Source organism: Amborella trichopoda, chromosome 9, assembly GCF_054954075.1.
Source record: "Amborella trichopoda isolate Santa Cruz 75 chromosome 9, AtrichopodaSantaCruz75HAP2 v2.0, whole genome shotgun sequence".
Classification (NCBI taxonomy): Eukaryota; Viridiplantae; Streptophyta; class Magnoliopsida; order Amborellales; family Amborellaceae; genus Amborella; species Amborella trichopoda.
Genome location: NC_142344.1, coordinates 6,698,937 through 6,712,238, shown reverse-complemented (window position 1 = coordinate 6,712,238; position 13,302 = coordinate 6,698,937). Strand labels below are relative to the sequence as shown.

The window sequence follows — 13,302 nt, the reverse complement described above, 5'->3', positions numbered from 1 at the left end:
TGGGAATAAAAACGACAATGCAGTAACTAAGATGTGGGATGCTACCACCACGACGTACGCCGTTTTTCCATGTCTCAAATATTTTCACATCCAATACATGACATAAGGTGTATTTGATGGGAATTTTGAAATTAAATCAAAACATAAAGTAAAATGTTAAATAGTTACTATCTTAAATATATTTTGACAAATTTCCCAAAAGATTATGCGGTTAATGACATATTAAAGGGTGTGTTTGACAACGGGAAAATCTAACCCTAGAAGGCGGAACTTCACAAGTGCTACAGTAGATCTTCATAAGTGGGAAGGGCTAAGCACTTGGAAGTACACACTTATGATAGGAAGTGTCCCATGCTCATTTTTCACTTTTGTTTTTTAAAAGTCAACGAGGTGACAATTTGAGGTTGAATTTCTTGCATTGGCGATCATCAACAAAAATAGAAAAAAAGGGAAAATTACAAATAAAAAAAAACCAAGACCATACTTTCTATACAACTTACCTCCAATGTAATTTTTTCTCTCATTTTTTTGCCAAAACATACTTTCTATGTAAATACTCCCCAAGAAAAAAAATTTATTTTTTAGATGCCCTTCCGTATACAAAAATCATTTTAGCATGATGTGACGTTGACTTTTGGACTCCAATAGCACATGGCCGGAGTGCTCCATCGCATTGCAAGACTGCCCTTTACATAAACTTTAAGTGTGGGACCGCTATAAAACAACTACCAAACCAAAACTAAGGACCGACCGCTTACATAGTGTTGGAGCCCTAGAATCTAGTAACGTCGGACCGCGAAACTGCTAGACACTGTCGGACCACTATTTGCAAGTGCTGGACCGCCCTTTACATAATGTTGTACTGCCAGACGCATTTATAAAGTGCCAAAACTATATTTTGGTAGGATAGAGGTGTAGGTAAAGTAAAAGTAAGGGAGGGTAGTTTAAGCATTTTTTTTATGTTTGGGTATTTGCGTAGAAAGTGTATTTTGAGAAAAAAAAAAAAAAATGAGAAAAAAAATTAGGTTGGGTGTAAGTTGCATAGAAAATGTAGTCTTGGGTTTTTTTTGTTATAATTTTTCCTATAAAAAAACTACTTCAATGAAAATAACCAAAATCCCCTTAATATTAATATTAAGGGTATTCAGGTTATTTTTCTTTTTATTTATTTTTAATATATTGTTTTATGTGCTTGTAGTTGAGAATTGTCGATAATAAAAAAATTATAAGAAAATAAAATAAAAATATTTTGACATGGTCTCAAAACTAAAATACCATGTGTTCGAAAACTTTGAAGTTTACCAAATATAAAGTTTACCAAATAGAGGGGTGGCAACGGGTCGGATCCGGACCCAGACCCAAATAGTATTCGGGTCCAGGTTTTGGACCCATAGTCGGACCCGTCAGGTCCTAGGTCTGGTTGGGTCCATTGCCACCATATGTCTATGAACTTGTTATTTTCTTTTTCTTTTTATCTTTTTTTTATCATCATACATACCCATATTATTGGCAACATTTACAGTATTGCCCAACATTTATGAATACCCTCATTCTTTATTGTTTTATATTAAAATTACAAATTATTGAGAAACAATGGTATTGGTAACATTTATGAATACCCACATAACATATACCCAGCTGGACCCGGACCCAGCCTCAAATAGTATTTAAGATCAGGTTTTGGACCCAGAGCTGAGGTTGGGTCTACTTGTCGGGTATCGGGTCTGGCCAGGTCTATTGCTACCCCTAACCAAATATAGGATTTCATAGTTAAGAAAAAAAAAAAAAACATATATGTGTATATATATGGACCCGGCTTCTATGCGGCCAAGCTCGCATACGTAAAAATGCAGGCCTCTTAATAAATTTATTTTTGAGATAGAATTTAAGACTTAATTTTTAAAGACAAGTAATTTCTAACATGGAGATCATGAATATGAAAAAATAAATGAATTTTAAAAAATAAAGATATTAATTTTAATAAAAAAACATTTTTATGAAATACCTACTTGCATTCATTTTTAAGATGGATGCTTTACACTTTTTGGACCGCTTATGTAGAAATGCAGTCCAGCACGCGTGAAACAACTTTTATATGTATAAGTGGAAATTGGGAGTCAAGTTCATGAATGTTAGGATCTTAATGTTTCCCAAAACCCGTGGCGTAGTTGCTCTCTCTAGATTTCGTTATTCCTGTACTTCACCCAGGACCTTGTCTGTCTCAAATAAAATTTGGAAATGCAAAGATATGTGCGTTAGAGAGAGAAAATGCATTTGAGAGATAAGAACAGCTCAAAATTAGAGAGCCCCAATAGCCCAGAGACATGTGTTTTAGAGAGAGAAGGATGGTGGATGATGCATGGACAGAGAAAAGGCTTTTAGAGAGAGAGAGAAACGAGTTTGTAGTCTCAACCTCATTTACGATTGACTTGGAATCTGGGAAAGATTCAGTAATTGAATGAAAGCCTGTGGGTGAAGAGAATCTTCGCCATGGTGACCAACCCACAGGGCTCTCTCTTGTTTCTCTCTCTTCACTCACCCACAGTCCCTCTCTTGTTTCTCTCTCTTCACTCACCCACAGTCCCTCTCTTGTTTCTCTCTCTTCTTAATCTCATCCTTTCCATTTCTAGCTGTGTGGGAATCTCGGACAACTTTCTCTCTCTTGTTTCTCTCTCTTCTTAATCTCATCCTTTCCATTTCTAGCTGTGTGGGAATCTCAGACAAGTGCTGCTCTATCTCTTTTGACTTAATTTATGTCCTTCTCTGGTACATGTTTGGGAATCCCAAGAATTAGGGACATAGAGCCTTTTCTCACTCTAGGACAAATCCTAAGAGCTTCTTCCTCCTTGAAATAATCCACAGTAGAGCTATAAAACACATGATGGGTTCTTTTGATTTTTCTGGGTCCTTGTAAAAGTCCTTTTCCATGGCTTTTTGAGGCCTGTTTTATGGATTTCTGCTGCAATAAAAGTGGGTTTTTTTGGGGGTGTTCTTGAGTGGTTTCTCAGTCTAGCAAATGGGTCTCTTTTATTTTAGAGCTCTAAGGGATTCTTGATGGGTTTTTTTTTAATTATTCTCTTGTGCAAGTGGGCCTTTTGATTGAGTTCTTTAGTGGGGTTTTTCTGGAGGATTACCCTGCAATTGGTTTTCCTGCCGAGATTTCTTTCCACTCAGTTTTTGATGGATTCTCTCTTTCTTTCTTTCTTGCCACTCAGTGTTTGATGGATTTTCTCTCTCTTCGTTCTCTCTAGTGAGAAGAGGAACTTGGCTTTCTGAAGAAGAAGACCCATCAATGCAAGAAGCTGTCAATCCTCAAGAGTCGCTCTTTGGTTCTCTATCCGAAGCCATGGATTTCGATTTCATCGATGAGGCTCTCGATGGTGGAAGCTGGCTCGATGCTGTGGACTGTTCGGATCTCTCTCAACCAGGTCCCTCTACTTCTTCCTCCCTCCTTGATCCCTCGTACTTTGTCTCTCCTGTTTATATCAATACCCAGAACCCTCAAAACACAGACCAAGATTATCAAGAACAAGCTGTGATTTTTGAAAACCCAATGGAAAACCCTTCTGAAAATCTTGAAACGCAATCTATGAATCATAATTCGATCTCAAAACTCGGCTTTCCTGATTCTCAATGGCCACCAAACTCCACCACCGGTTCGATTATGAAAAGATGGGTGAACCCAAATTTAGTTTCTCCAGTGAATGATAGGTTGATGCAGGCCATTCAAATCATAAAGGAGAGCACCAGCAATGGCGACGTTCTTGTTCAGATATGGGTTCCTGTGAAAAAGGGGGATAGCCATGTCTTGACCACTTGCGAACAACCCTTTATTCTTGATCCCCGTAGCCAAACTCTTACTAGATACAGGACTGTTTCCATGAACTACTTTTTCTCAGCGGGGGAGGGTTCAGGAGGAGTTCTAGGATTACCGGGTAGGGTCTTCTCAGGGAAATTACCGGAGTGGACTCCAAATGTGCAGTATTACAGCAGCAATGAGTACCCTCGTGTCAATTATGCTCAGGAATTTGATGTTCGAGGCACGCTCGCTCTCCCTGTTTTTGAGAAGGGTAGTCGGGCTTGCCTTGGTGTTGTAGAGGTCATCATGACTGACCAGAAGATCAATTATGCGCCAGAGCTCGACAAGATTTGCAGAGCTCTTCAGGTATTACTGTGTTGCTCTCTTAATAACTTCCACTGCTTTGGACTATTAAACTGGATGAGTTGTCTAATTGCAAAAAAGAAAAGGAAAACAGCTGATTTGTGTCAGCCGGTATTTATTTCTTTGTAATTTCCTTTGTTTTGGACTGTTGAACTTGAAGAGTAGATTTCATGAGCGCAATGGAGTTAACATCATAATTGCAGAGTAGTTTTTGGCGTCTCTCTTATTACTATTGGTATGTAGTTGTAGACTGCAAAACCTAATGCGATAATGGGATTGTTTTAGTATTGAAGTTAATTCCATGGCTATTAGCATGTTGTAATTGAAAGAGAATGGCTAAATAGTGAACACCGAGCACTTTTCGAGCAGATAAATTGACTTCCACAACTCATTGCAAAGGAACAAACTAGGTTATCCATTATTAGCAATTATAGGCTTAAAGTACCTGAAAATTTTGTGAGGTCAAGGTATCCTAAGATCGAAAATGGTTTTCTCACCAATACAATGTCCCATTAATTTTTGGGTATGTTTCAAGAGAACTGGTCAAAATTATGACTGTTTAAAATCTCTGTATAAATATTAACAATTAGAAGCTGACATATATTAGTAAAGAGGTGAGATTCATTTTTCTGAATCAGTCTTGAATATGTTGCAGGCTGTTGATCTCAGGAGCTCCGAGGTTCTGACTCCCCCATATGTAAAGGTAGCACTCAACATGCCTGTCAACCTTGATCATATTAAGAACTTTTTCTTGGCTTTTGATGCACTAAATTTTCATGAGATGATTTGGGTCATATTGTTAGGTCCGAAACGATGGTTTCCAATCCGCATTTCCCGAGATCCTCGACGTTCTAAAAGCTGTATGTGAGACCCATAGATTACCATTAGCTCAGACTTGGGTTCCTTGCATTCAACATGGAAAGAAAGGAAGCAGGCACACTGATGAGAGCTACAAGGATTGTGTGTCCACAGCTGATGGTGCATGTTATGTTCGTGATTCTGAGATGACGGGTTTCCAAGAAGCATGCTCTGAACACCATTTATTTAAAGGCCAAGGAGTGGCCGGAAAAGCATTTGCCACTAACCAACCATGCTTCTCGCCAGATGTAACTTCCTTTAGTAAGATGGATTTCCCTCTTGTGCACTATGCTAGGGTCTTTGGTTTGGGAGCTGCAGTCGCCATTCGCTTGAAGAGCACATATACTGGAGCTGCTGACTATGTTATGGAGTTCTTTTTACCTGTAGATTGTCGAGACAATGAGGAGCAAAAGATGATGCTTAATTCATTGTCTGTTACCATACAACAAGTTTGCCGGAGTTTGCGGGTTGTCACAGATAAGGAGCTTGAGGATGAAATGATGACCCAGGTTAATGATGTGTTTTGTTCAGATAAGATGGCATCTAAATCTAGAAAAGCAGATGTAGAGAACCCATCTGGGGATTTGAACAAATCGAGCTCTGGGGTTGGAGCTTCTTGGAGAGAGAAAACCGGGGTGTTTTTGTCTTCCATGCCTTCGGGATTTCAAGAGGGGAGAGATATTATGGTTGCACAATCTTGTCATTGGGGTAGCCCTCGGGTCTCGTGTCATGAAGGGGGACGTTTTTTTAAAGTGGAGCAGCATCAAGATTCAGCGAACAATAGTGCGGATAGAGGCCAGTCTTTTGTTGGTGAGTTGGATTTTTCAAATGCTGGAAAGGGGCCTGAAAAGAGGAGGGCGAAAACAGAGAAGAATATCAGCTTGCAAGTTCTTAGACAGTATTTTGCTGGGAGCTTGAAAGATGCTGCGAAAAGCATTGGTGGTAAGTGTCTGCACCTGTCAATGACTTCAGAAAATCAAACAGCAAATTTTTGTGGTTTGCCCTCTTGGTACCATCATTTGGGCGATACATTCACATGCTAGTTACTGTAGTGAATGAGTAACTTTGCCCTTCAGATCTTTGGCATACGTATAACATGAACTTTCTCCCATAACTTCCTTTAACCCACAATTTTCTTCTCATATTTGAACTCCATGACTGTTGTCTTTCTTTGGCATTAGGAAATAATCATTAGATTGACTCAAATTATTTCGACAGAAGGTAGTCATGCATATTTTACTTGTTTGGATGGTAATTTGCTCTCTTTGATTATCTATATAAATCACCCTTTTCATGACCTTGGACCATGTGGAATGTTGCTATTTGATTGACCCTCTGGTCTTCTACATTAAAGCTTCCATTTATGTTTCTTAGGCTGGACTTTATTTTTTCTTTCCATGCACTGCATGTTAAAGAAATGTTCAGGTCTGGAGGAGGTTATATAGTATTTAAAATTTCTAAGTTTTTGTGGTGAAATTTCGGTCCTGAACATCTCAGTGCTTGTTTCGTGCGGGATTTTTTGTCCTTGTTTTCTTTGCTGGTTCCTCTTTCCTATCCAGAAACGTATTTTGTTGGATCTTCCTGTGGACGATGTGTGATGCAGTCAGTTCTGACTCGTGGATTTAAACTAGGATACTTCGATGCCAACTTTGCCCCCTAGTTTCCAAGTTCCAATAACTTAGCTGATTGTTCGGACTCTATACTACATGCCTTCAAATGCATTATATTGGTCAATTCACTTGCCATTCAGCCGTTTTATTGTCCATTTTCTTGGGTAGGTAAGTAACTAGGATTCAAACCTTTTGTTTGTTTTGGGTAAGTTAGTGGGGATTTGGGCCCCTACCCGTTTTTCATTAATAAGAAAAATGGTACAAAAGGATAAAGAGTTTATGGTACAGTTCTTTCATGAGAAGTCCTGGCCATATTAGAAGAAATTAGAGAAGAAATAAAATCGGGTGGCCGGGCATGCTAAACCGTGGCCTCAGAGAGACTTGTAGCATTCTTGGCCTAGTGATCGGCCACCGAGTTGGCCTCTCAGTAGACATGCTTAATACTCGAAGGGCGGCATCCAGGTGGTAAAGGCAGTTTTCTGTCATAATACGGAGATTCCAGGGGGGGACTTATGGCGGCCGTGAAGGGATTGCACTAGAATACTAGGATTCAAACCTTGATATTCTCCTGCAGCTTTCACTGCTCTAACCACCAGGATAAGACCATCAATCTCCATATCATTGTCCATTTACCTTTTTACTGTTGAGAAAGGTTAGTAGTCACGTGTACAACAATTTGGTAACACTTGGTACCTCAGTAGAACTTTGTCGTAAGCACCATGTAGGAGTAGTGCTCTCAGCAGTATTTCAAAAATTGGAATGGGGGCCAACATGGCAGGTTTTCGATTCCAATTCCTCCAGTCCGACTCAGGCAACTCATGTGTTGAATCAGGCTATACCCAAAAAAAAAAAAAGAGCCTGGAGACTTGGGCAATTCCGGGGTTTTCTGTCCTGGAATCTCCAGCGCACAATCTGGTCCGACTTGGGGGATTTCTGAGTTAGACAGGCTATTTTTGAATCAGTTGTCGTAGTTATCATTAATGATATGTTTTGTCTTCAAAAGGTCGATGTCTGCAGTCTTACTTTTAGTTTCATTCATGAATAAAAAGAAAATACTTCCACATCATTCTAGAAGGTTGTAAAATCAATTTGAGGCTGGATTTTGCATTTCCGATACCCGTACACATATGTAACTTATGCAATTTACCAAGTTGATTCCAGCTATATTAGCTAACAGGGTGATGTTTTTTGTGCTGTGATGGTAACCTTTATCAGAATATTTGTTCTTCGGATCTGTGTACTATACATAGCATGGAAATAGAGTAGGGGTTTGTTATTGGATAGGAAAAAGGTGTATGACGGATAACACATATTGAAAATTTTGAAAAGCAAGGCCACAAGTCATGCTAATATAAAAGTGGCTTTGTTCTTAGTTCTTATAGACAAGTGAATGTAACTGTGTTCTTCTAGTTGTGCACCTAGATTGGGTGCACTAGTTATAGCTAGAAGGTTGCAAAATTAATCTGAGGCTGGATTCTGCATTTCCAATACCCATATGCAATACTTATTCAATTGACTAAGGTGATTCCCAGCTATATCAACTAAAAAGGTGGTGTTGTTTGTGTTGCAATGGTGATCTTTATCAGAATATTTGGTTTTAGGACCTGTGTACTTTACACACATGGGTATAGAGTACGGTTTTGTTTCTGTCTAGGAAAAGTTGTATGATGGATGACGCATGTTGACAATTCTGAAGAGCAAGGCCACAAGTCATTTAAGTATAAAAGTGGGCTTTGTTCTCGGTTCTTACAGACAGATGAATGTAATTGCACTCTTCTAGTTGTGGGCCTAGATTAAGTCCCTAATCATGTGCATATCTCTTATTGGTTTTACATTGGTGATATAAGTTTTTGGTTTCTTTCTTTTGTTTTTAAGGATATGGTTGGAAGTAGTAGGAAAAAAATATGGGGACTTATGGTCTCACTGATGGTATGGCTCTTGATAAAGCAAAATAGAAGATCAGGATTCATGTAGCTGACATCAAATAATTGGAAAAAGGCTTTTGATGATAATAATGTTTTCAATCGTTTTGGTGCATGAGTTTTCAAACCCGAAGAAGAGAAATGAAATGAATTGAAAATGCCATCCTATTCATATTGTGTGTTTGGAACCAAAATTGCTATGCCTTATTTTGATAGAAAGCATTGCTAGATTTGTTTGCTAGGGTAGTCAGCATTATTAAAGTGCAGCACTGATTAGGGATACATCTACAATAGACGCAAGAATGAAGTTCATTGACTAGAACTAGAGAGTGTCAATATTGTACTCATAATGAAGGTGTAACTCAAAATATATACAAAAATCCATAATACCCTACAAGTAAACAGGAGTGGAACTTCGCTCAATGTGAGTAGAAATTCAATGCATAGTATGAAAACATCCTCTGTGCAATGTGAATGTGCAATCTATCATCAAATATTCTTCGTACAAGATTATGATATATATATATATATATATTGAATCTGGGCCGATCCAATGGTCACAGTTGTATTTTATTATTGAATTTTAATTGTTTTCTACAAATCTAAATAACATGAAATTTGGAGCATGTATTCTTTAAAAATAGTGGAATCTAATAAAAATATCAAAAAAATAATTCGCATAAAATAAATTGATCAAAATACCCTTGAAACTTTTCAAGGGTATTTTGATCAATTTATTTAATGCGAAATATATTTTTAATATTTTTATTAGGTGCGCCTTGATGAGAAGAGTTGATGCTCCAAATTTCATGTTATTTGGATTTATATAAAAAATATTAAAATTATATTATCGAAATACAGCCCTAATCGTCAGATCGGCTCAGATTCAATTTGAGCCGTTGGGCTTATATTATTCCATCAGCTAGTAGGCTGACCTTAGCATCTTCCATATATATATATATATATATATATATATATAGATAGATAGCTTAACGATCCGAGATACCTTTCCTTAGCCGTAGTAAATAGGCCTCTCTAGAAGTGGGTTGGAGGATAAAAGGAAGTGGAGACGGGCGCTTTCCACTGTTCGCAACTTTGTTCCAAACTAGAAGTATAGCTTTGCGATCTAAGATACCTTTCCTTAGCCGTAGTAAATAGGTCTCTCTAGAAGTGGGTTGGAGGATAAAGGAGAGTGGAGACGGACCCTTTCCACAGTTCGCATCTTTGTTCCAAACTGTAAGATAGCGATGAACAGCTCATGCATATATATATGTGTGTGTGTGTGTGTGTGTGTGTGTGTGTGCGTGCGTGCGTGCGTGAGAGAGAGTGACTATTTGAAAACTAAGAACTGATGTTGAGAAACTGTTGTGTCCTTTTTGTAAGAAGCTTTGTGATATGTAGTTCAAATGGAATTCAGACATGCATAAATATTGATCAAAGAGACATTCAACCGAAATTCCTGGTCTTGGTATTGGGTTGTTGAAAATATGTAATTCGAATAGAACATGCATAAATATTGCTCAAGGAGACATTCAACCTAAATTCCTGGCCTTGATATACTCATTTAGTGGCAAACCTTGTCATTCTTAAGGATTTTGACACCTTTCCCTTTAACACGTCTCAAATAAAAAGGGTTGTCACTCCCCAGCTATGACAAACTTTGCTGAACTAAAACACAAGTCAATCAGTCAAACATTGAGATTGTGTCTGTTGGAAATGCTGTTATCATGGAGAAAAGTAACAATATCATGGCTGAAAAGTGTCTAATACTATATGTTTGGTCCATTATCGCATATTTATTTCCCCCACATAAGCATTGAAGGCTTGCAATTGATTTCACTTCATGATTTTCTCCTGGGGTATACGATTAAAATCCTGGAATCTCTTATCAGAATTGCAGTGATTTTGACTTTTTCAATCATGGTGGATGTGTAGTCCAAATTGAGTGCATTTTGAGGCAGATTATTCATGCTTGAATGCATCAATGGAAGTTGTAGATGCATCTGACAAAACTATTTTGTTCATCATTATCAGGAGAGTGGCACCACTCTTCTATGAAATTGTTACAACTAGGTTGATGTTATTTTTCTTGGGTCCTCATTTATAGGAAGTTAGGAACCATGCAATTAAGGGAAACTCTTGAAATTTAGACCTGATTCAGCCGTAACTGAAACTTTTAGGAATTGTATTCTCTAGAAAGATGGAGTCGTAATCATCCTCTTTGTAGACCGAATTTTAATTAATTACATAGACATCGACACGTGTGTCGGTGTCTATCCATGTCCAAACTGTCTATTACATAAGGAAAAATAGTCTTAAGACGCATCTGTACAATATATTACTCTTAAAGTACATATATAATAATTCATCAAAAACTTACACAACGTGATGAGCGTCTATGCCGTGGAAACCTCACCTTATCAAGCGGTCATGAGATCAACCCTTCTTGCAGCCGTTTGAAAGGGATTTTTGGTGCTTAAAAAAATAAAATAAAAGTAAAAATGTTGAATTTGGCCTGTGGAGCTTGAACCCACAACCCCTCCATGTTATATCTTATATGGTTATGCTACCACTTGGCCATTCCGATATAAGTGACATAGATAGAAGACACTTTAAAAAAAAAGGTGTACTGACACCGTACTCAGAACTGCTGATGTCATCCAACGGGTATAATGTCTGGTCATGTCGACACGCGATACTTAGGCCCTCATGGAGTGTCGAAGTAACACTGGTTTTAACTGGTCTAGAATTATGAGTGCGTAGTAATATAGTAATATATATTCACTTTGAACTTGTTAATGGTCATTGTTCTCTAGAGTGATAACCACAGACCTCAATTGGACATAAGAGGAATTTCTTTGTGGGGATAAAGGAGATTACTGGAACTACACTTTTTAGCATGCAAATGCCCCATTTTTCACTTGTTTATCTAAACGTAGATAAATTTTGGACATTTGCTTAGCACAGATTACTCTTTTTTCTCTCGTTGTACGCTTTCTCTACACGAACACAGGCAGACATGCTTATGCTCATTTACATGTGGCTCCATATACAAGATAAACTGCATAGATATTGATACTCAATGCCAATCATTGTACATGACCAACATGTGCCCATGTGCCCCACATACATAGACTTGCATTTGCACATGTGCATCTCCACGTGCATGGCACAGCTCCCATCTGCTTGTCATGCATGCATGAAAATAAAGCCGAAGGTGTGTGACTCATATACCATTTCTTGCAGTGTGTCCAACCACTCTAAAAAGAATATGCAGGCAACACGGGATCACTCGATGGCCATCCCGAAAGATCAAAAAGGTTGATCACTCGATACAGAAACTAAAGGTGGTGATGGACTCAGTTCAGGGTGCAGAAGGAACATTCGACATCAGCTCCTTTTATGCAAACTTTCCAAGGCCATATCGATCAGATTTGATGTCAGAAAAACCATCATCTAGCACCATCTTGAATACACCCAAGCATGCCAGTATCCAGGAGCCATCATGCAATGCAAACACTGAAGCTATGTTCAGCAACAATGCCACCACATGCAAATCACCATCCTCCTCTTGTAGCCAGAGCTCAAGCTCAAGCCATTGCTGCTCCACCGATGCTCGAAACCAAGCCACCCAAGATAACCATGTGGTCACTAGTGGGGACGCTTCCACAGAAGATACTGAGCATGGTATCCTGAAGAGAACAAACAGTGAAGCGGCTGTGCATGCCATGACCAACCCAAAAGAGCCAAACTCTGAAAGCCCACTTGTGAGATCGCAAAGCCACAAAAGCCTCAGTGAACACAAGTCTTTCCCATCTCCATTGCCTAGAAGCGGCAGCTTAGTGGGGGAGAGTGGCTCAATCAAAGTGAAGGTAATGTATAGGAATGAGAACGTGAGGTTCAGGATATCACCAAATTGGACATTCCAAGACCTACAAGAGGAGATCCATAGGCGTTTTATGATAGAAAAATGGTGTATGGTTGATCTCAAGTATTTGGACGATGACTTGGAGTGGGTTTTGTTAACTTGCGATGACGACTTGCAAGAGTGCATCGAGGTATACAAGTCATTGTCTGGTAAAGCAATCAGGCTCTCCGTCCATGATATTGCTTCCAATGTGGCGAGCCCTTGGGGGAGCAGCGGGCCTTCGTGAATGTGTCACAAGGCCCATGTTGTATTTTAGCAAAGTTTGGGGAAAAAGAAAGTTTGTATCATTTAGCTCGGGAAACCGGTAAAAGATGGGGTAAGCAAAGGCCAACAGCCCTGAATTGTGTGAATATCTCTATGCCCATGTATAGGGATTATCGGTTGTTGATGCAGAGGTTTTACTAGATATGCTTAAAATGTAAAAATATTCGGCTATGGAGGTTATGGAAATGTTCAGTATTCCTTTCAAAGTGGGACTTTTGCTCCGCATCCTAATTGCATGGGCCTTTTTGTTTCGAGAATCTGAGCTTCAAGAGTACTGTTTATAGGAAAAAAGTCATTAAAATCATCAAAGCACTTCAAAAAATTATGAAGTTGGTCAAATCAACTGATTTATCTATAAAGTCAGCACATTCATAACTCAAGTACCTACCAAAATGTCTTATGTTCAAAGTCTAAGTCCTAGACAAGGAGGAACATTTGGATAATTGAGGCCATAAGTCCCGAACACAAGTGGTGATAAACTATCATCTTGTTTTGGATTATCATATTGGCTAAGATGTTTTATTAAAAAAAAAATATTGGCGTAGGCCCACTAGTTTA

The 13,302-nt window shown here is 38.6% G+C and overlaps 1 protein-coding gene across 1 annotated transcript; it reads left to right on the top strand.

Moving 5' to 3' along the window:
• The first annotated feature begins 2,095 nt into the window (after positions 1 to 2,095).
• On the top strand, positions 2,096 to 12,950 carry LOC18424659 (protein NLP5-like). Its single transcript, XM_088847510.1, has 4 exons — positions 2,096 to 4,165; positions 4,818 to 4,865; positions 4,966 to 5,962; positions 11,799 to 12,950. The coding sequence occupies exons 1-4, from the start codon at positions 3,293 to 3,295 to the stop codon at positions 12,704 to 12,706; spliced, it is 2,826 nt and encodes a 941-aa protein (XP_088703636.1). The 5' UTR covers positions 2,096 to 3,292; the 3' UTR covers positions 12,707 to 12,950.
• The last annotated feature ends 352 nt before the right edge of the window (positions 12,951 to 13,302 follow it).